Source organism: Sparus aurata, chromosome 11 (assembly GCF_900880675.1).
Source record: "Sparus aurata chromosome 11, fSpaAur1.1, whole genome shotgun sequence".
NCBI lineage: Eukaryota > Metazoa > Chordata > Actinopteri > Spariformes > Sparidae > Sparus > Sparus aurata.
Window position 1 is genome coordinate 13,485,720 of NC_044197.1, and position 24,262 is coordinate 13,509,981.

Genomic DNA, 24,262 nt, shown 5'->3' on the forward strand with positions numbered 1-24,262 from the left:
AAACACAGTCGTCTCAGTAAAGGCCTCGGGAAGGCAGAGCAGATACAGTCAATGAGGGCCAGATTTACATGAAAGAGCAGGGAGAAATTCGTGCAGCACGTTCATCCAATTTTGCGCTCGCAATCTGCATGTAATTAGTGTCTGATTTACAACAGCAGATGCTAATTAAGTCACTGGTTACTTAGGCTGCCCTTCCAGGTTCATTCAAGGAGAACCTCGAAGATTGAAATCAAAAACGGGTAATAAAAAAGAAATTTATATCAATTACAGCGTGTTACAGGTATTTCAAAAACATTTACTAAGACTACAATCACTGGAAAAAAATCCTGATCAAATTAAAATGAGTTAAAGGAAGACAAACTATTGCAGGGGAAGTCATTAAATGCACTTTTCAGGAAATCGAGAATAAATTCAATGGAAACTATAAAATGAGATAGACTTTTAAAAGCCAAATGGGAGGCATGAGAGCCGATGCCATATCGTTGTGTCAGCACGATGAACGTAAAATTACAACTGTATGACCACACAGTAAAAACTCGTAGCTAATTCACTGCAGATCTGTATACAATACAGGTTATTAAAAGCTAATTCCACAATATACAAGCAAAAATGTGTAGCTGATCTTGTAGTGACGGTTAGTAAATCCAGCTGAACATCTGTCCACCACACTTATCATGTCTCCCTCTATTACAGAAGACGGAGAGAGATCTATATACTTGGCTGAACAGACACAAGTTGTGTCTCTGATGACAAACAGGGCAGATTTACGAAAAACAAGACACAAAAGGCTTCATAAATCAGCCTTCATAAAGTCTCTCCCATGCTCTAATCACAATCTATTATTTCTGTCTTTAGGATGCTGACTCATGCCTTTATGGTCCCGTAACTGTCCCCGCTGGTCCCAGTTTCCCTCTGGCCGTAACCAGCCATGAAATTTTATCATCCAATGATGCCAGGATGTATTAAGTGGCTGCCTGGACTCCTAGAAATCTGAGTGCGCTCGAAGATTTTTCAAAAAAAAGTAGTGGAAGTGGTGCGGCTTGCTTTGGAAACAGGATAGTCTGATTACAATCTGCATGCATATTTTGAGTTATGCCGAGGACAGGAGGTGTCCAGATTAAGGTTGTCCCGACATATTTCAAAATAAATACAGCCTGGGGAGATGTGTAACAGCAGATTCAAAGCCAAATGTGGGTGTACAATAATGAGATCACATAAAATCCAATCTTTATGGTTAGATCTCAAAAATCACATTAACATGACGTGCGTTGGTTCATACGGCCTTTTCTTGTGGAGTATGAAATGGAGTAATCATAAAGTGATCCAGCTGTTTGTCTGACAGGCCAATGCTCGCTCTCTCTTTCTCTCTCTCTTTGTTGCTTTGTTTGTGTCTATTTGTAAGTGGCTGTTTTTGTGTTTATCTGGTTGCATTTCTGCCACGCAGGAGATAAATATTAATGGCCCCTCTAGCTGTGTTTCCCTTTGGACCCCTTCACTTCCAGCCTGAACCATGTCCAGAGCGCAGAAGGAAAACAGGGACTGTCGGGAAAGAGCTGGGGCAGCGCTCAGGTCAAGGCCCTCTAGAGTAACCGATGTCGAAGTCCGTCCAGGAGTTTTTTCACAGGGTAATTAAACTATACGGCGTGTGTGTAAAGTGGTTCAGGCAGGAAATCCATCTCTGCTCAGCTCAGCACCTTACTTCCCAGCCTCCCCCTTTCCTCTCGCTGTACACCTACACCTTCCTGTGGCACAAGTACTTCTATGTGCTACATGTATGCTTTTGTACTTGCTCGAGCGGTTTCTGTCTCTTTTTTAGTCCAGCCTGCACACATCTGCATGCACGTACATGTTGTAACAGACATTCTTTATTTTTCCTCACTTTCACCAACAGGTTATTAATACAAATTACAGAGGTAGAAGAGCTCCAGCAGGCATAATTGAATTACCCCAGGCAGTATAAAAGAGATTGACTGAGCAGTATTAGTCTCTACTGGAGACCAAAGTCGGAGCCAAAATTTTATGATATTGATGGTCCACAGAAGCAGCTCAGTCAACTTCAGTCTCTCTGTTTGAGTCAGTAATGCAGCATATATTTTGATTTCTTGTAATATTAAAGAGGTTGCTCCAGGCAGCTTTTAAACCTCATTTACAGTATCTGGTTTATTTGGTTTATAGTTTTAATTCCCCAAATTTTATTGGCAGTAGCAACATTTTTTCAGCAAAACATGCAAGAAAAAAAACAAACATAGTATGCTACCAGCCTAGTAACAGTTGACAAAAATAGCATTTAGCTACAGGAGTGAGGAAAGCAAGCTGCTAATGTAAATATTGTTGGCTAGTGGAGGCTAATCCAGAGCTAAAGGAGACTGAAAGTTGGAAGATTTCCATTCCGTCCATTTTCCTTCTCTTCAGGGTTTTACAAGGTTCTTTTGCACGTAAAGGGTCTTGAAAGTTAAAAAGCCCAAAGTCCACAACATGTCACTCCTTTCTCCTACAGAAAAACAGTGCTCCTGAAGTGCCTGAAACACCTCGTGACTGACTTCTTGACATCACATCACGTCACCATGACACACATTTGCATAATTTATGCCTATATTCATAGCAGAGGTGAAGCTTACTGGAAGCTGAAAACATGACAGAGCTGACCAGAGACTGGTGAGTGGTGCTGGGGGCCCAGGTGTATGTAAACTGACCAATCAGAGCAGACCAGGTACACAAGCAGGGGGCCTTAAAGAGACAGGAGCTACAACAGAGCGTCTCAGACAGACAGGGAACACAGTGCTGCAGTAGTGGACAAAATAAAACTGAGGCGTTTTTTGAGCATTAAAGCCCGAAATAAAGACATTAACCTGCAAATTAGCATAATTTGTCTCCTTTAAAATATATATTTATTTTTTTTATGTAAAATGACACATTGTAACTCCTGTGCAATAGTTGAACAGTTCCCATTAGGCAACACTGCTCTATCTGCTGGATGTGTAGGCATGCTAACTCATAACATAGCCATAACAACATCACTAGGTAATAATATGTTAAGGCTGAGTGTCTGTTTCCTTGTTTGACATTTAGCAAAATAAGCCGTTTCGCTTTGTCGCTGTGTGTTAGACGAGACGATTGACCCCACTTTGTAGCTGTCTGTTGTGAACAGCCAGACTTTGAAAAAAAATGTGGGGAGGAAATGTTTTGGCTGAAACGAGCCACATTGTGTTACTGATTGAATATTTATCTAAAACTGCGATTCAGCTTTTCCATCTTCTTTCCCTCCGTCTCCTCACAGGCTCTCATCCTGTTCCTTCAAACCGCTGTGGTCGCTGCTGTTTACTATTACTATCAGCGTTATGTAATGACGTTAGCGTTCTGTGTGAGGCCAAGTGAACACATCACTGTTTCCCCTTGGACCGAATGACACAGCAGCGGCAGATGATAGCAGTAAAGGGAGAGCATGCTCGCAGACACGCCGTACACATATTGGACACTTGTTCTGTTGCTCCACTGTAAACAGACACAAGCCTTCGATGCTCTTTTTTTCCATCACTTAAACGGCAAAAAATGCATCCACAGCCGCTCTCGCTCTCTCGATCGCACGCAAACAATAAACATACAGTCGTTTTTATACACAAGTACACGCACAGTTATCTTTTTTTTTTTTGCTGCGAGGGCAGGCAGTGTGTTTTTGGAGTTCTGTGGTGTGCTTCAGCAGGTTTTCATTTGCCAGCTCTCTGGCTGCCGCTGCCCGGCCTTATTGAAAACATCCCGTGGAATTTCCTGACGCTGCCACGGCCGAGACACCACTCCACACACATACACACCCGCACGTGTGTCTGTGTACGTTAGCGACACAAAAGTCATATGATCTGCGGAGATATTTAGCATAAAAAAAAAAGAGCAGTAACTGTTGGAACTACACATGTACTGCATTGTTTGTTTTGAAGTCTGATCCACTTTGGATCTGTCTGCAGAATGTTGATGATTTTTGTGCATATGTTCGGCTGTGCAGGCTTATAATAGGCCATTATGCAGGCAGAGCGGGCCCATGTGTTTCGCAGTTGCTTGCGGTGTAGTGGTGTTGAAGTGATGACTGAAGGAGAGTCTGCTTGGCTTGCATGTCACTTTGTCTCCGTGGCTCTTCCTCTCTTAGTGCATATCAGCTTTTTCTCAGCCCTTTTTCCCTCAGATGTGTGTTCCACCTCTATACCTTGCTCTGTACGTCCATCTTCTGCTGACTTGACTTTATAACACAGACACCATCCCTCACTGCAGTCCAGCTGTCTTTTAATGCCATCTTCACATCTGCATAGCACAAGAGCATTTAATGAAGTGACAGAGAGGCCACGTATGTGCTCCACGTGTTGTCCTCTGCTCAGTGGAAAGGACAGACAGAGAGGGAGAGACAGAGATAGATGGAGTATCTGGGTGTATATCAAAATCCAGCAAAAAGGGTCTTCTTCAGTTCACTTCCATTTCAGTAAAATATTTACTCCATAACATAATATTCCATCCATTAGGGTGACAAAATAGCGACAAAAGCGACTCTGAATGCTTTTTCATGCTGTCATTTGTTAAAAAAAACACACACAAAATGACACTATTAGAAAGCAAAACACTAATAAACTGCAATACGGAGCTGCCTCAAATGGCTGCTAACCTCTGAACTATTAACTGACACCTCATCTGACCAGTTAGGAGATTCTATGCCCACCCTATGACAAGAAAAAACATAATTATACAGACTGTAACCTTTTAAAAGAGCTGAAATGGATCAACAACAGCTATGAATTAACTTTAGTCTAGACTGGAATAAGCGTTTTAGGATAGTTTAACCTGCAATTCCAGGAATGTTGAGCACCCAGATATTCCCCACATCTCATATACGCCCATTTATAAAAAATATTCAAATATTCCTGAATAGTTTCTTCCCCGTATGACTCGGCGTGTTAGCAAACATACCTTTGATCTACCGAGGCAACAGAATTGGCTCTGTTGTGATACCCATGTAAGGTTATGCTGTCTTGGAGTTGTTCAGGAATGCAAATGTGTGGGTTTGCGTGAAAACGTCTTATGGTAACTGTTAGCGCTTGTTGGATTCCTCACTCTAATTAAATCAGTACAGCTCATTAGCTTGTTGGAAGATTACACACCTCATTGGCAACTGAAAGAACATCTCGTAGCCTTTTTAGAGCCAATAAGTTTAATGCTACATTTCATAAACACATGGATGCTTTCTAGCTTTGATCTTCTAAGCGTTAACATTGCTGTGTGTAACTGTCTACCAACGAATACAAAGGTTCACTTTCTTAGGAACCAGAAGTACGGCTGCTTTTTCCTACTTGGTAGTTAATTGCATTCACCTGTTCTCCCAGGTGTAAATCAGACCCTGATTAAACGGTACGAATGAAAACCAGCCGGCCTCTGGCTCTGAGAAACAAGGACACACTCAAACACACAAGGGGGCACAGGTATACACAGTCACATACCGACACATTTAAATTCATCTCTGAGCTCATACCTGCTGGGCATAACGTCTGTGTAATGTACACCAGCAACACACACACACACACACGTACACACACACTGCATTGCCACATGCACACAAATATGCACCTGGTTAAAACACATAAACAAGATGACATGCATGTAAGCATTTGTAGTTTGTAATGAAAGGAAATCTGTGATCTGCACGCATGAAAACTCAAGGCGCTTCCCTCTCAACGGCAACTTCAACTGAAAGGCGGAGGGGAGGAAATGAGCCGATGGTGCGAGAATGAGATGATAAAAACGAAGGCTGCTATGAGACAGAGCTCAGGGAGGATGTCAAGGCTTCTTCCATCGTGTGTGTGTGTGTGTGTGTGTGTGTGTGTGTGTGGGTGTGTATCCATAAGAAAGAATTATTTCTACACTATTGACCAGCTGCTCCCTGTACTCCCCTTGTCCCAGCAGGGTGAGATCGTAAAGACCACAGCTGACAGGATCAGAAACCATCAAAACGGAGACCATCTTGTAGTGAGATCACATCAGCCACGTCACCATGTTCACGTCCTGACCCATGACTCCTCAGTACTGATGGCTGTATTATTACATGAGCCCACACCCATTTTCAAAATTGGCCTTCATCTTTATCTCAACTACACATATAAAATGTCACGACTACACTTTACATGGTTGTGATGCCATCCCGGTGACAATATATGTCAACAGACAGACAGACAGACAGATCTGGCTAAATGCTCCAAACTGCTTCTGTGGTAGTTTCCACCACAATAAAGTCTAGCCCCTCTACCTCGGACCACAACCCCCTATGAACTTTGCCTTCATCTTGATCTCAACTGTGTACCTGGAAAGTTTCCTGACTGCATCTTGCATGGTTGTAATGTTATTATGAGAAAATCGATCCACATGCAGACAGACGGACGGACAGAAAAGGTGAAGACAATAGAGTGTTCCTGAAACGCGGTCCCTTTGGGCAGACAGGCAGACATATCACCACTTTAATACTCGAAAATCAGTTCTGTTTTATATCACGCTACAATTGGTGTCTCCGGGACCACGTTTCGCCATGATGACATAAACACGCAGCGTCACAAAGTATAAACATTAGCAGCCACTGATGCCTCTGCGGCTGGAAACAATGGAGGAATTTTCTTTAAGCTCTGTTCACCATCGTTCCTTTCTTCATTTCATTGCGCCCTTTGTGTTCTCCTCCAACTTTCTCTCTTTCCCTCCATACACCCATCTGTTTTTCCCTCACCTCTCCCACTCGCTTCACTTTCTCTCTACGCGCTACCAGAGCTTTGCAGACTGCCGCGGCGAGCTCACGCAGTCTAAATATTTAAAGGTGGGGAATCACTTTAAAGCTTCAAACACTGCGCCTCTGAGCCCGCCGTCCAGCCTGTCTGACATGGGCCGGTGTCAGGCCCACCGCATGCAGCAGTCAGACTCTGGATCCGATCCCCTCCAGCAACTCTTGATCTCTGTATTTGATCAGAACGTCAACCAGAACTTGGACGGGAACGGCCCCATCAACCGCTGTCAGTCGTAACACCTCAGTATGGTGCAAGGAGACAGACGGACGTCGTGCCGCATGCATAGGAAGTGAAGTCATTATGGAGATGAGGAATGAGTGAGAGTTGTGGGAGGGTGAGGGGAAACACTGCCATTATTCCTCCTCTACGAACCTTGCGCCGGTCTGAGAGGTGGAATTTACCATCCTTCCCTTTTTTAGATTTACACATCAAGTGAAAGCAGCGCTCCGTTTTCAAGGCAGCGGTTCAACTATTTCTGAAGTGCCGAGGGTAGTTGTTTCTCCGGCTCCGCTCTGTTAATCCAAAGGCTGCTGTGTGATTTATAGAGGGATCCCAGTGCTGTAAAACTCTAAATGGAAATGCACAGCAAGGCGCGGAGATGCCGGGCTTATTAAAATCTTTTTTGCATTAGTCATATGTTGTTCAAGGAAAGAATGCTGTGCAGGGTAAGCCAGAGAGAGGCTCGCACCACATACAGTTACATGAATACATGTATGCAAAATGTAAAACTGTTAACACTGTTAACAGGTGGCAAATTAAAAGAAAACCTTGAATAAATCAATGGAACCATAACAAATGTGTCAGCCTTTACAGTCCACAGGTCTCAACACACAAATGTACTCTTCACTAAGCCCTGCTGCTGTAGCTGCTAAATACGCAGGCTTTTGGCAAAAAATGCCTACTGCTGATAGGAAACGTTATCAGCTGTAGCGAGCTAGCTTAAGCTCATGCTAAATCCAGAGCTGCTTGCAACTCAATCTCCATCTGAGCTGCGCTAATTCATCTTTATAATAACAACCCTGTAAAAGGGTTTTAAGGGTGTGTTTTTTTACATGACTTGTATACACACATAACAAAGTAGTTGTCCCTATGCATGCAACACTAAAAAATACTATACATGAGCTTCAAGAAACTTTTTATAAACATGAATGAAAAAAAAGCTACCCTATGAGGAGACAGTACAGATTTCAAAACATTTTTTAACAGATGATAGTCACAGCTCATTATCAATACCGGATTGTTATTTGAGCCAAATATTGACTAGTAGTAAACTAGTCAACTGGACAGGCTATCGATTCTAGATAAAGTTAGGCCTGAAAAACACTGTTTAAGCTATTCAACCAGTCATCCACACCACCCTTCAAACTCTTGAACCAAGTATGGCTCCTAGTAGAGCCCAGTGTTTCAGCATGTGCTGAATTCCAAAGCAGGCCTGCTGTAACAGATACAGTTGCTAAGTCACGAATGGATAATCTCTGTTTGGGGAGTAATATTTAGCAAATTAAAACACCTACGAGATTTTTTCAGACCAACCGGTGGGCAGCTTTCTCAACCAGCACCATCGAAACACCAACTGGAATATTTTATGAAGGATTGGTGTTCATCACAGAGCTCAGATGAGGAGGAGCAGCGACGTTCTGGTGGCACATGGTGGTCCAACACCTCACATTAGTTTTTCCTTTAATTTGTCACCCGTTTGACGCCTACGCACACATGCACAAACACATGGAGATGAGAGGAATTTTCCCCATCATCTGCGTAGGTACGCACTCGCACGGGAACACATTCCCAAACAAATCTAAAGAGGAACACGCCCCTGTCAGCTATAAAGTTGTTTAATTTTCCCCTCTCTTCAGTGTATTCTCTCCCTCATCTTCTCATCTCTCTTTCATCTGTTGCTCAAATGGCTGTGGGGCAACAGCTTGTGTTTGTTTAGATCCTAATGTAGCAACAGTACCCAGCATGCCTTCTGCCTGGGTGGAGGATGTACGTCAATGCAATCCTTCTCGCCCTCTGATCACGCACTGCATCCATCCTCCTTCTCCACCTCCATCCACTCTCTCGATCCATCCTCCATCTATCCTGTCTGCAACCTTCCTCTTTTTATACAGTCGATCCACCACATGAGGGCTAATTTCCCCCCTACACCCTCCCGCCCTCATGTTTTCTCCCTTCATCTTCGTGCTGTTTGTGCTCTGATTGCAGTCTTCATATGAGGTGGTCTGCTTGCAAGCCATGTTGGATTTTTCTTTTTTAAACCACCAGTGTGCATCAGTTGATCCGTTGTTTACACAGCGTAATTGCAAACACATTTGTTTGCGCAAAACTGAAAAATAACATAATTCTCTTCCTGAGAGTTTTCTTCATTGTTGGATCAATCTAAGTTTCCACTCTCCCCCCTGCGCTACAACCAGCTGGTCTTTGCACTTTGGAGGCTATCCAGAGGGATGAAGAAACAGAAATAAAGGGAGCCGCGGTGAGCCTGTGATGGAGAGTATGGGAAAGGGGGCTAGAAAGATAGAAAGAGGAGCGCAGGCCCAGGCTGGGCGTGAGTAAAGAGGTGCTGACACGGCTGGAGTCGATCCTGGGTGGCGACCAGAGAGACATGCTGCAACAATACAGCCGTCATACACAAACTTGCATGGGCAGACGAGAGGCAAATAAACAAACAGAGGATGGAAGACAACCAGACCCAAGCACAGATGCTTTAAAAAGACATGATTCAGTCTGGGAAAACCAAACAGATAAAGAGATATTCCTGAGACAAGAGACGGCTACAGTAAACACAGACAGACGGAGGCAGAAGTGGAGTACATCAAGTCGCTACTGTAAGTGAAAATCAGGATGGAGAGCTTATTAAATACAGGAGTAACTGGGTCATTAACTCTGCTCTCAGGAGCCACAGGAGGGGAAACACCCTGTAAGGTAGTGTACACACTGCAAAAAGTCACACTCGCGCCCACCGAAAAACCGACTCCTTTTTTAGCAAAGAAAATACTCGAGGCGTATCTGTGTTATTAGAGCGATGACAACAAAGTGGCAGGAAGGACCGGCGGGTTGGGTGTTATGTGAAAGTGGTTAGAAGCCACATTACCACAATTTAATGTTAATTTGTCTCTCAACTGAGTGAAGTTTTCAGTATTTATAGTAGTTCAGGCTTAATTTAACACATTTTGAGAGCCCTATACTGTCCAACTGAGCACTGTCTACGGGCAAATCATGGCGCCCCCTCAAAGCATGCTGTTCAACACAGATTATTCCCGTAGTGTGAGGGGCTTTACAGATCCATGGGTGTCTGTGGCTCAGGGGTAAAGCCAGCGTCCTGTTATCGGAAGGTTGCTGGTTTGATTCTGTGTGTCGAAGAGTCCTTTGGGCAAGGTACTGAGCCCAAAACTGCTCCTGATGTGCTGGTCAGCACCTTACATGGCAGCTACCGCCATCAGTGTATGAATGTATGTATGTATATGAATGTATGTATGAATTAATGTAAGTCGCTATGGACAAAAGCACCTGCTAAATACCTCAAATGTAAATGTAAATCCAGTAACCTTCCGGATCTGTGCTCATCCAATAATATCACATATGTTTGATATTTAATCTGGACAATCACAATAGTACTTTTCAAGATGGACCACAACAACCATTGAGAGAAGCAGCTCATGATACTGCAAAGCGGAGGTAAACATTCTAGCCCGTGAGGCTAACGCTGAGCTAAAGCTTAAACTCTTACCTCCAGTTCTGTAGAATAGAAAAACTGTGGCTACCCACCCATCAAGACTTGTTTAACCTTCTGCTTGTGTTTGTTTCTCACTGCAACATGTTGCTACAGCAAGTTGTTGCACTAACATTCGTTAATATTGAATGTGTCACATGTCGAAATTGTACCAAATTGGACACTGCACTGATATGTGAGTAACAGACAGACAAACAGACAGTCAGACAGATTGACAGAGATGTCATGCTTCAGTTAAATAAACTTTGCACTTCACATTTGCTTTACCAGATTTTTTTTGAGGAAAACATAATCACATCCAGGATTTATGCTGAATGGTGGACATACACAGTGAAGCCCAGACTGTGGTTGGTTTTACACAACAAACTCTCTCTGATTAAGGTCACAGAGAAAGAATATGGTTTTGATTAAATGTTAATAAGTAAGTAAAACACATCCTGTCTCATGCTTCAAGTCCCTTTTGACTTTTAACCAAGATCGCGGTCTTTCCCTAACCTTAACCAAGTGCTCTGAGTGTGTGCCTAAACATAAAAAAAAAAACAAAAAAAAAAACATTAATCATGGAAACTAAGGAGCTGCTCACAGCTGCAAGACATCATGTGAACGCTGGTGATGCAGCATAAGGAAAAAATAAGAACTGAGTCTTCGGAATAACATTTTGCTTTCTCATTGTTGTGTTTAATTGGCGGTGACCTTCGCATTCATATGGTCCTTTTTCAGTTTAAACAGAAAAAATTAACTACACCTTAGGGCATTCTGACACACAAGTTTCTATGCTACATTTCTGATAAACCACTACTGGTTTTGCCTTCAATTTCACTTCACTTCCTGTGCTCTGACGGATTTTAGAAAACAATTCTCAGGCACCTGATGTTTACAAAAGAACACATAAAAGCTTCCGATAGACATTTGTTTGCATGCAAAGTGCAATAGGTTACTGCTGTAAGTAACTTGTAAGAGTTACACAGCAGCGGCATGTTTTACAGTGTAGCACGGATGCAGTTAGCAGCGGGGGACAGATTAGGAGTCAGCTGACCTCTCATTACGTCGTGGCTAATGAAGCTGTTCGTCGGGCCAAAATACTCCACAAACAGACACACCAGCCCAGCCTCCCACACACACCATCACATATGGAAAGAGCTATTATCTCTGTGCCCAGTCAGTCAACCACACACAGGGATGAACCACACACAGTCACAAACAAACACACACGCCTCTGCTGTCCGATGAAAAGCTTGTGAATACGATTTTTCCAAAAGTCCAAATTTTGAGGTACTCAGAGAAACATTTTTGTTTCTTTGACTGATTTTGCTAACTCATGGGGAACTGAACAATCCCTCAATTAAAGTTCAAACATGGACATTACCAACATTTGAGAATTGGTGGTTTTGACATTGAGGATGACAGTTTGTTTGTGTGTGCGAGGGAGCACGCGTATATAAGTGCACGTTTGTTGCCATTTGCAGTTTACTCGTGTCCCCTCTTAGCAGACAAAAGTGTTTGCGTTGCGCGCCTGTTTGCTTGTGTGTACAGTAGGTTGTTTAAGCAGTGGGTTGTGTGTTTACGGGATCCTGGAAAACGACAAATGGGTGAGCTGAAAGGAACACTCAGCAGATTGAATGTTTAAAGAATGCCGGATTTACAGCAGGTGTGTCTCAGTAAAATGAAAAACACGTGGTCATCAGTTGGTTGTGGGGGGGGGGGGGAAACTACCATTTCATCATGCAAACAAACAAACATACACGCACGCACGCACGCGCACACAGACACAGACGTAGACACACACACACACACACACACACTGCTCTGCCCGGGTGTGTTATGCATGACAGCAGAGCAGAGGAAATCAAGTGAGCACATCAAACAGTCAGCTTGACCTCACACCCGGCAGAACACACAGGAGGTGTTCTTCTCTGCCTCTGGCCTGCAGAAAATTAATGAAATAGCTGCTTGACACAGATATGAGGGTGGTTGAATCTGTCAGCATGCAGTCACTGAATGAGCTGACTTTGGCCCCTGTGTCTTGTTAGGAGAAAGGGATGAAAGAAAAGAGATGGCAGTAATTAAGCTGGTATTTGTGTAGTGGGACTTTATATACATTAGCAGTCATTTTCTCGCATAGGATTATGTTTAAACATAATTAGTATTTGTCATGTTGCAATATAAATCCACCAGCTGAGTTCATCTCTGCAGTTTATCTACAAAATACATTTCCCAATATGGCTTTATTTGGTAAAACAAGATCAGACATGGGAACGATGCTCATAATGCCAATCAGATATGATGTTTACCATGTTCACCATCATGCTCACATGTATTCATTAATGTTGACGGAATGAGGGCAGTGAAAAAACTGATTACTATTGTTTATATTACAATTAGTCTTGAGGGGAACTTAAATGTCTGTAAAATGTATTTCTGTACAGAATTTCATTGCCATCCATCCATTGGTTGTTGAGCTGACGTGATGGACCGACCATTGACTTATAACTGATAAGTTAAGCCAATGCAGAAGTGCATTAAACCTGTCGACTCCACTGGTTTTGTACAGCAGATTGTATAAGCATGTAAGAAAATGACCCTACTTCTAAATTGATTTTTTTGGCTCAGTAAAATGTTCCTGAATGAGTTTCTGATCACAAGTGTTAGTTTCAAGTCGTCTACGATACAGAATGATATTCATTTTGTAAATCATAGTCCCATTTAAAGCAAAATAGACGAGAACGCAGGGTATGCTTTAGGGCGTGGCTACCTTGTGATTGACAAGTAGCTGCCACAGTGTTTCCTTCAAGCTACAGAAAACCAAGATGGTTATGACTGCAATGCCAGACTGAAAGGATCACGTCCCAGTGGGTATATATTTTGGACCAGCACTGCTAAGAAAAAATATTGTTGTAAGGGATCTAATTGGGACTTTTTGCTTATTGTCTGTATGTTGCATTGACAAGATCACTTGTGGCTGTCATAAACTTTGGTTTCTTTTACTGTTTAACAGTTCAGTTTAAATCTCCTTACTGAGAAAGTTCTTGAACAAACAAGGATATGAAATATTTCCCAACTTCTGCCTTTGTGAGGATATTTTAGTCTGCATAGGTATAGCAAAACAAGAACACACACACACACACACACACACACACACACACACACACACACAAATACCAAATACATACACCCACCTTCAGCCAGACAAAAACTCACACCCTCCCCTCTGTGTAATCCCATCTGATCTCGCCGACACTCTGTTGTTAGAAGCCTCCTTTCACTCGGCAGCCTATCCCAGCGCTGCCTTTGAACTCGGCTGCCAAGAAAGTGTAACACCGCGTGCCTCTTTCTTTGACTTTCAGGAATGATCAGGAACATTATAATGATAAAATTGGCAGGGGGTGAGGAGCTGAGTGGGAGCAGAAGGCCTTGACAAAAAGCGAGTGAGAGGCTTGAATATTGTCAACGTGTCGTTAATAAGCTGCAGGAGAGAGCTGAGGTGTGTGGGTGTGTGAATTCCTGCGTGTGTGCAAATGTTTGCATGTGCAGGTTTGTGTATGTGTGTCAGGACAAATATGAGTTCTTCTGTTAGCGGGGGTGATGTCAGGCTACATTACATCTTATTGCTGGGTTGAGTGACATGCTGAATTATCGGCTGACGGGAGAAATAAAAAAAAAAAAGGCTTTTATCAGTGTGGGGCTGAGGCCCACATGTTTGATGTTTGTCTGAAGGAATCATATACAAGGTGACAGAAAGAGGCAGAGGGGCGGAGAGCAGACGGGAGGTTGAGTGCTGACAATATGGGGTCATTACAGAGCAACAAGTGGGCCAAGGAGATGAAGAGAGACCTTATATTTGAACAGTCCCGGTTGTCTCACGGATCATCCAAATCCTGTTTCTTGCTCCTGTCTACAGCGGGACTGTAACCGCCATAAACACGTATCCCTGGATGGAAAAATATCATCTTCGGTGGAGGAGGCCGACTGAATGTCGAGCATGTCTAGTGTCGATCCTGGGTCCAACATTAAGAGATGTACTTCGAGTGTGTCTGAGATCCCATGACGTAATTTTCTTAGAATATGTATGAAGTCAAGTCGGAGTTCCTTGTGTGAGGATGATGCCAACAGAAAGGTCAACATATCAAGCCAAGAGTTATTACAATTCATCCTGAGGGGGACATGAATGTTTGTACCAAATGTAAATCCATCTAGATGAGTGCCGATTGTTCCGACAGCCCACAATCCTGAAGCCCCAACAGTCGAAAGATCTGGACCGTAAGCCCATCACATTATTCAGAAACAAACGCCCACTGCTGCAAAAAGCAACATTAAACATGTGGTTACATTCTGTGACAACAATCACAGTTTGGTTAGGTTTAGGTATTAAAGATACTTGGTTTTGTTTTGGTTTGGGAGAAGTTTGGGATAAAATAAGCAGATTAGTTACATCTGTTAATTTATACACGTAAGATCATAATACCATAGTGTATAACGTCAGAACAACAGGCCTTGTGAGCAATAGGCATTGGTTTTCGAAATAACAAGCTGTCTGAACTATCGGGGTTTTGTAATGGTGGACAGTCAGAAACATGAAACGTGGCATGGTAATATCATGTAGATGTTATTAGCATCAGGATGTTTTTTCTACGAAACAGCATGAGGCTTTATTCAGTCATATGGATAAAATGCATGGTGAAAACAAAACTGGTTTTAACTTTTCATGACTTTTGCCTTTTGTCAGGTCACTTCTTGGGGAACCACAGTGTGCTGGACATCCTGAGGCAGGAAGGCTACGAGATCGTCCACATGCCCCCCGATTACCAGGAGCCAGTCAAAGAGTGAGTAAGCAGAGACGTGACAGATAACAGACCATGAAATTTGATTACATTTCTGCGGTCATAAAGAAAAAAAAAACATGAATCTGTTGTTGAAATCAGGAAGAGTAGATGACTGCTGCATCTCAAAAGGTTGTAGATGAACATACACATTATTGTGTTTTGGCTAAATAATTCCAGTGTAATTTAAATATAAGCACACAATGATTCAAGTCAACATGTAACAGTTGAAACCTTGAGATGCTGTTAACCTGACAAGATAATGAATGGAAAAAAGGGCCGGCATCACACGATAATGTTATGGTAATATGAACTGTGAAACAGAGCATTTTAGCACTGTTGGCAGGCGTGCAGATACATGTGGACATAGATCAACAGAGCCCATCAAACAGAGAGAGAAAGAAAGCCAGTCCACATCCATCTTATTCTCTCTAGAGTGGAGCTTTTTAACCTCGGTGGATTTATTGAAGTGCGATGCAGATTGTGCTCTGTAACAAATAAAGCTCAGCTATGCAGGAATCCTTTGAAACCTCATCAACTCCCTCACCTTCCTCCTCCGCTGCCTCCCTTCCCTCCCTGCCAAAGGCGAGCTGCCAGCGGCGTTTCTGCCCTGTTCATAGCAGCCACCGGTACCGTGGTCAGCAGAAACACACGCACACATACACATGTGCGTGTAGGGGGAAGTGGAGGGATTGCACGGTGCCAAGGAGCAGGGCTGCACACACACTCAAGCTCACACAGAGGCTTGGCGTCCTGCAGCATTTCTAAAATCCCTCTTAATATCTCAGTGTGTGTGTGTGTGCCTTGTTTCCTTGGCACAGAGCAGCTACCCTCTCACCTCAGGGGTTGAATCAGGGGGACATAAAATGGCAAGAAAAAGCCTCTCGATTCAGGAAAAAACAAAGCAATCACTTTAAAACCCCTATCTCCATCCATCCATCCATCATCCATCTAGAACTTCTAACTGCAAGCTTCAGCTGCCTCTCTATCTCCCTCCACCCTGTTTGCAGACTTGTGGGCTTCAGCCAGTGGTTCTGGTTTAAAAAGCTGACAAGTGGACTGACTGACTGTGGTCAGGAAACACACAACCACACGACCACACACTTACACGTGTGCATGCACTCAAGACACGTTCGGCCCTCCGATACAAGGTGACATGATGGGTGGAGGAAAAACACCACAAGATGGCTGCACGAGAGGTGTTTATGAAAGCTGTTAGCCTCAGACCAGAGCCGATTGGCAACAAGGTCTTGATGAGTGATTACATGACTGACAGACAGACAGAGCAACGGGGTTTGGCTCCACAGTAGCTTGACCGCGGGCCCGGAGCTATCATCACCCTGACCATGGGGGTTTCGAGGCCGTAAAAGTAGAAGTGCAGATCATCAAATTTACGATGATCGGAGAGAGAAAACTCATTAGAATGAGCAGCAGTGGAAATCATGACTAAGACCCATCATATCATGTTTAGTAATATATATTATATAATATATATATATATATAATATGATTCAGTAATCTTAAATGTTTGACATGAGCAAGGAAAATCCACATTTTACTTTGCTTGTTTCATTATGTGGACAGTAGGTTCTTTCTTAAGTTTCACCCTGGAAGACAAGGTCACATGCCAGCCACACTGACAGGAGAAAGAACAAGAGAGGAGAAAGTATGAGTAATGGGTGGAAGAAAGAGAAACATGGCAAATGATTTTTTTCGAGGAGAGGCCGGTGCATTCTGGGTGGTCTGCTTTGGGCAGATGTCAGTTTTGAAGCAACTGTACGGCTACAGGAGTTACAACTTCCTATAATGCTGCCTGCTGGGCATTTGTGCAACTCAGTGCAGCGTTTATAGAGCAAGGCGTCCTATGTGGGATACATGTTCTTGATTGAAGTCAACAGTTGTAAGTGGAAAGCAATAGAGTGGTCAGAAACCACAACCAATAACATTCGCCTGCAGTCACTCTGAAAGGAAGGAAGCCTGTATTTTCAGTTTTGACCCGCTCAGAGACACAAAAAGCTTATTTTCCATCTAGAAGTCAAAGGTTTGAGTGATACCTTTGTGGATTTATGTGGCCACATTTTTCATTTTAATGAGTACAAACTGACTCCACATCCTCTCTATCTGGTTTTTCACTTCTGCAGGAGTAAGCCTGCTGGAGAGCCTGCAGCAGGTTCCAGCGAGGAGGACACTGACCCATCTCCCACCAGCTGGCTGACCAGTTTACCAGAGATGGAGCTGGATCTGGAGGACCCGGACAACATGCCTGACCTTGGAGACGAGGAGCTGCCCCACATGCTGCTGCCCGACAGCCTGAGCCAGCTAGAGGAATTCGGACGACACAAACGGCCACGCAAAGTCCACCGTGGCCATGGCCGACCCCGTCTCTTCAGCGACCTGTGGGTTCGCATGGGATCAGATAGGTGAGATATCTATTGTGATTGGATTACTATATTAATTTAGTATCATTATTCTAGCTATTTCAGCCATTCCATTGTCGGGACGAAAACTCCTGCACACTGTTCACTTTGCAACCTTGCAATCAACAATGAATTTTAATAATAATAATAATTAAGCCTTCGTCTTCACCTACTCACCGGAATCAGCACTTACTTCAGAATGATAAGTTAATGCAAAAAGCTTATTTATTGCCAGTTTAAGGCACTCTGAGGTTGTTGTGGGTTTTTTTGGAAATAGCAGATGGAGTGATATTCATGTAAATTAACACATTTCAATCAAGAAAGGAAAGATCATCATTGTGTTGGTCACTTTAAATGGTATCAGATATGTTAGAACACTTGTGTGACTAACACATCTGACAACTCTTTCTGGTGCGTGATTCAGATAATACGGTGATTATAGATCATAGCGGGTCATTACAGAATAATTTCAAACAACTTTTTTGGATATTACTGTGAGTTTAATAAGTTTCACCACTGCAGATTTAGCAGCAACAGCTTTGTAGTCACACAGGCAATTTTTAGATGTCAGAAAAAAGACCTGATGATCTTTTGTGATAGTAAATGAAGAGTGTCGCTTGGTTGGTTGAAGAATCAGTTTTAAAACATTACTTAGGGAATTTTTTGATGGTCGAGTATGATCAATTGATAATAAAAACAATTGTTAGTTGCAGCCTTACTGTCACTACTCACTTACATATCGGACGATGACAACTAGCAAATATTCACATTTAAAACGGTAGAACCAGTAAATTTTTTAAGATTTTTCCTGACCACAGTTGCTAAACCCTGATTGCGTGTGTCCTCTGTCTTCCAGCACTACTCCACCACCCAACGTGAGGATAATCAATGGCTACGTGACAGTGGACCCTCCGCTGACCCATCAGGAGCAGCGCAGACGGATGGAGATCTACGCCACAGAGCGACACCACAGTCCTCCGGCCTCCTCCACTCCGCCTAACTCCAGCTCAGCCCAGCCGGCTTTGGTCTACAGCTCGCTCACGCTGTCTTGTATTTTAGCCTGGCTGCTATCACACATGCTCTTCACCTCCTGACCGCAAGACAGCATTATCTCACAGACAGACACTGCAGACACCTCTGCGTCCACACAAGAGCAGTGGAATGTACTTGATAAACAAGGAATGGCCGTCAGCACGTACAGAAAAGAGGTGGGGGACAAGACGTCCTGAGGCAGGACAATCCTGCTGTCGGCCTCCACCTACAGGGCGGGGTCTGCTCCAGCCTGTCCTCACAAACTTGACACTTCTCAAAATGTCTGGAATAAGCTCTCAGCCATGACACAAGCAAAGAGCGGACTGTGATGCGCTCTGAAAGGGTGGAGTCTTCAAACCTCATGAAAGTATTACGGTAGAATAACAAACACATAGCACAATGAAGACCTGTACACTTTGAAGATAGTGTGTGGTGGAATCCTCTACCTAATAAAAAAAACTGTAATACTGCATAGAAAAATAAAAGGCCGACATTAACAATGAGAATAGAACTTACTAATAACAGTTGTAACTCTGTGATAAATGAGTTGAATGCATACAGTCTAACAGTACTGCGTAGGAGGTGGAGCACTTGGCTGCCACTTTTTGTAAATTGTGCATTTTGTTCATAAAGAAATATTGTATATTTATTATTTCTGGAAGAAAAGAGTATATTTTCTTGCTTTTTGAGGATGAATGATAAAATAAACATTGAAAACCATGGAGGTGTTTCGAGATTTGTTTTTCTTTGATCATTCACACCGTTTATGGCAAAATCGTGGAGGCTAAATAGAATCAGAAAGAAGCCGGCAACGAAGAAAGACAAATTGCCCCGTGTGTTCTGTACACAATCCTTTTATGTGTTAATTTAGCCGTTAAATTTTACTGTTGATAATTACGGTATAAGCTTTCCTTGAATGACATATGCGTCATGAATTTATTCATTCATTATATCTACATGTTGTTGATATTTGACGTGCACGGTGTCCATTTATGAACCCAGGGGTAAATGTGCATGTGTGACGCTAAATTTAGTGGCGTGTGTACGTTGCATTTTGGCAGATTATAAAGCTTGAGATGCGTCACAAAGAAAAACATAATAAATACCCATAAATGACATACTGCAAACATAACTTGCAACTTATTTATCATTTTAGATTAACGCAAGCATAGAAGGTAAGACATGTGCAGCAGGTAATCTCCATCTGCCACCTGCTGGATAAAGCTAAGAAAACAACTCACCCCGTACCTCTAATAGTAGTACAGTTGCATTGAACACCTCTGTGATAGGACTGTGAATCCATTTCTACCAGTCAGATAAATCCACCATGAAGTCGAGATCACCTGAACTCAGGAGTTAAAAAAAATATAAATGCAGTGAAGAAGGTTAACTAGGGCACGTGACGTCTGAGGGTTGCCGTTTTTCCTTACGAGGGTAAGAAACACAAGTTGAATTAAATATTGCGAATAATTATGAATTATGGTCCAAAGGTATTACAGATGTGGCAGCCAGAACCCAGAGTGCCCATGACAGAGGCCCTGGTTCATCCAACTGTATACATACAGATGACCCTATTCTGGCTCAGAAGATAGCCGCGTGTCACAGGGACTTGTGTTCTGACTACCAGATCTGGACCATCTCTAGATCTTAATAAAGGTATGTATGTGGGCCAAATGTATACGGCTGTTTATCCAACTTTGCTCTGTGAAGAAGTCTAGATGTCAGACCATGATGACTCTAGATCAGAGCGTTAACTGAATAGAAAACAGTCAAGGTGGCTAAAAGCTCAACATCCTTATACGATTTATAGTAACCCACTTTTCACGGTAAATCTGCTTTATTGCATGATGTATCATACTTTATACTTTATCAATACAATGAAGACCACTGAAAACTTCCCCCAAACCTTCTAAATTGATGACAATTTTGTGCCAGTGTGTTTAGCTTGGAGAAGTTGGCTTCTCATGATCACTTTTATCGAGAGAAATGGGAATTGAAAGTTAATTACTAAATTTCAGCTTATTAAAAAATATTCAATAAACCTGAATAATTAGCTTAAGTTGAATTTCTAATCAAATCTTTTAATTATTGCAGTCTTGTATCTGATTCGTTACATTACATCAACAAGGCTGCACAAGTAAAGGTCATGTGATGATATATTTAATGTCAAAAGGAGCTGTGGAAAAAGAAAACATCCATATCGACTAAACAGTCTTGTTGGTCGAAAAAGCCACACAAAGGCGGAGAGGCAGTCACAGGTTATGAGTCTGCAGGAAAGTACAGAAAAGTGAAAGATGAATGCTCTCCCATCACAAGTATCATCTAGCTGCCCTTGTGCAGATACTTGACCCCATGATGCTTCAGCTGAACTGCGTAGCAGTCAGAAGAATATTCTTCTGTACAATCAGCACAATGAATCCATGTGTTGAACGTAAATTGTTATATCCACATCCTGTCCCTCACCACTCAACTTCAATATGAAAGTCGAGTGGTAATTTGAAAATGTCCAATAACTGTGTTGCAGCGTAGTTAGAGCTTTTACCACTAAGTGGCGCCAGAGTCAAGAAATAAGTTGAGTCAGGCTCAAAGGTCGCACAGTGCAGTCTGTGTGACTGTTAAAAGGCCTCATAACCAGAGCCTGAGCCTGAAGATTCAGAGGTAGGACCTCCTGTTTGGATATTATATCTGAATATGGATGCATTTATTGACAAATTTCAAATAATATTCAAACAATAAAATTTTGCATGATAATTGAGCCAATAAAAAATATGTGATTGTACATTTTAGCCAATGAAAACTGGACTGGCTCGTCTGATTCATCCTAGATGGTGTTTATATTATATTTTGAAATGACTTAAGTTCGTTCACTATAATTCCAAATGTATGTGTAAGAGCAACAGATTTCTTCTAAATTAACCACACAGTTTTTTGCTTTGTTTATCATATTAACATGGTCAGAAAATATAAAAAAGACAGAAAATCAATTTGTTATTGTTTTAAAAAAAAATAATAATTATGTTAAACATTTGATTTACATATTGCATTAAATGTCAATTCAGTTCATATTTCTGAGCACTTTCAGAACAAGAAATTTTATTTCATGTCTAATAAAAAGGTGGGAAACATTATGGCTTGTTTAAACATTTCTGTTTGCTTTATTCATTTAAATTCATTAATTATGTAGGTCTAGCGTTAGATTTAAAATAAAATACATGTTACTGAATGCAGATGTTGGCTGTCAGATAATACAAGTCTGTTTCAGAAAAAAATACATATTTAAAAAAATAAATATTAATATTTAAGAGAGCACAGAAAATAAGTCAACCCGATAAATAAAACCTATTTTACAGACTGAACTTGATCGGACACTTATTAAAAAATCAATCAATACAAATAAAGTGAAATAAAATAAATATGTCTAAAGTAGAGTAAGTTTACTGCTAATGGTGAGATGCTTCCAAAACCTCTTAAGACATCTGAATTAAATGCTTATAATTAACATTAATTGGAACAGTATAAATAATTATGTAATTCATTTTAACTTAACACTTATCTTTCAAGAGAGCCTTCCCCTCTTCAACAGTCTCCTCTTAAACGATGAGAGAAAAAAAAGAGTGAAGAGCAAGTTTTTTAGAATAAACAGCTTTTTCGCCCCTTAAGCCAAGACAGGACAATATTTGCCTTCGCTAGAATACCATTTTCCCTGGACTTTGGGGTGTTGTTTGAAGGAGTGTTGGCCTTGACATGGTGCTCTGAGGGCTGACCCGTACTCTGCCGGGGACAAGCCGCCAGCCGCATATAAATAAAAGATTACAGTGGAAAATCAATTTCTGAGCAAACTCATTAAAAATGCCCCTCACCTTAAATGATTCCCATTTCCTTCCATTCAACCTGTTAACGCCTAGCTGTCCCTGAGAGCAGCCCCCACATCCCCACTGCCGCCGCCTCAATCCTCTCCCTCCCACCTCTCTTCCCTCCATCCTCCCTTTGCCCTGTTGCTCTCCCCCGGTGGTAATTACTTGCACAAGTCGTTTTTTGCCCTTTGATTTGCACCGTTTCACAAATGAAGGTTAAGTTTGTTTAACCGTGCTGGATTTGCCAGTCATGTTAAAGCATATAATGTGGCAGGTCCTTGGTTTCTCCACACACCTCCGGCACCCCCTGGCCAACCTCCCCCACCCCATCTCCTTCCCTGTTGGCCTGGGCCTCTTGGGGAGGGTAATGGGGGGGTGGCCTCCAAGGTTAAGGCTTACTGGGCCTGAGGAAGACTCTGCAGTGGATCAGGCTTCAGACTCATTGACTTGACTGAAAGCGGAGCAGGAAGTTGTTAAAAAACACCTCTGGTAAAAGGATTAAGAATCAAACTGCAGTGTTTGCCCAGAGAGGATAAGAAGGTGCTTGCGACGAGTCACTGGAATGATAGGGAAGAAGAAATAGGAGCACGATAAGGGATCATTTGTTCACTTTTCTCCAAAGTCTTGGACCTGGAAGCCAACTCTATTGACATATACATCACAATGTATATGATGCATGTGTTGCAATAAATAGCAGAAAAAAGAAGACAATAGTGAAAGACACACAAGTGTTGCAGTGTTCACATTTCAGGACCATGGCCTCATCTTTTATCAATAGCTCACAGAGAGTGAAAGTCACCGGAGCCAAGGTGAACATCGATCTCTGGCAGCTGGAGCTGTTGAGAGCATCTCAAGTGTGTGTTGCTTTGATCGTTGAGCCGCAGCTCACACACCGATCACAGCAATACCACACAGAGGAGTTTGTCATCATGCAAAGCCAACACAACATACGGTTGTCTCTGAGCTCATTAGATCTATTGTCCAAATGTGTATGTACTGAAAGCCACGCAAGAAGCTTTGTCTGGTTGTTGTTGAAGGATGTTTTCAAAATGTCTGTCTCTCTCTCTCTTTTTTTTAACACTGGATCTGTAATTGTGCATTACCAGGAACGTCTGTCTAGCCTCATCATGACCCTAACCCATCATCGTGACCGTTACCACACATTTGGCTGAAAGCTTTGATTCTCCGCCTGTCTAGCCAAGGGAAGCCATAAAGCTTCGGGAAAACAAAAGTGTGTTCAGCCCTGGGGCAGATAGCTCTTCTCCCTTTAGATAAACCTGCTGATAGTGAGAGGCAGAGCAATGCTCTTTGGTGAGCTCTGCTAACTCACAGTGCATCTGTGTTTGTGCTGGTTGAGACATTATTCCCTCTCATTGTCCCGAGTCCCCTTGAAGATGTGTAGTTTTGAGGCGTAGGATTGGCCCTGTGGCCTTGGAGGGCCTTAACGCAGGTCAGGTGCAAGTGTCTCAGAAAAGATGGCATCTGGTGAAGATATATGAAAAAAGCTTTGCACACAATAGAGTGGTCATGTTATATTTTGGCATTTTGATCAGTTACATTCACTGTTTCACTGAGCCTCTTCTTTTTTTTAAAAGATTTTTTCTGGCAT

At 42.4% G+C, this 24,262-nt stretch overlaps 1 protein-coding gene across 1 annotated transcript in view; it reads left to right on the forward strand.

Annotated features, from left to right (window-relative positions):
• trabd2b (TraB domain containing 2B) overlaps positions 1–19,521 on the forward strand; it is a 68,307-nt gene extending 48,786 nt beyond the window's left edge. Inside the window, exons 5-7 of the mRNA XM_030432286.1 lie at positions 15,257–15,353; positions 17,492–17,770; positions 18,624–19,521. Coding sequence (XP_030288146.1) covers positions 15,257–15,353; positions 17,492–17,770; positions 18,624–18,861 — 614 coding nt within the window. The 3' untranslated portion in view covers positions 18,862–19,521. The remainder of the gene's footprint in view (positions 1–15,256; positions 15,354–17,491; positions 17,771–18,623) is intronic.
• Positions 19,522–24,262: the final 4,741 nt, after the last annotated feature.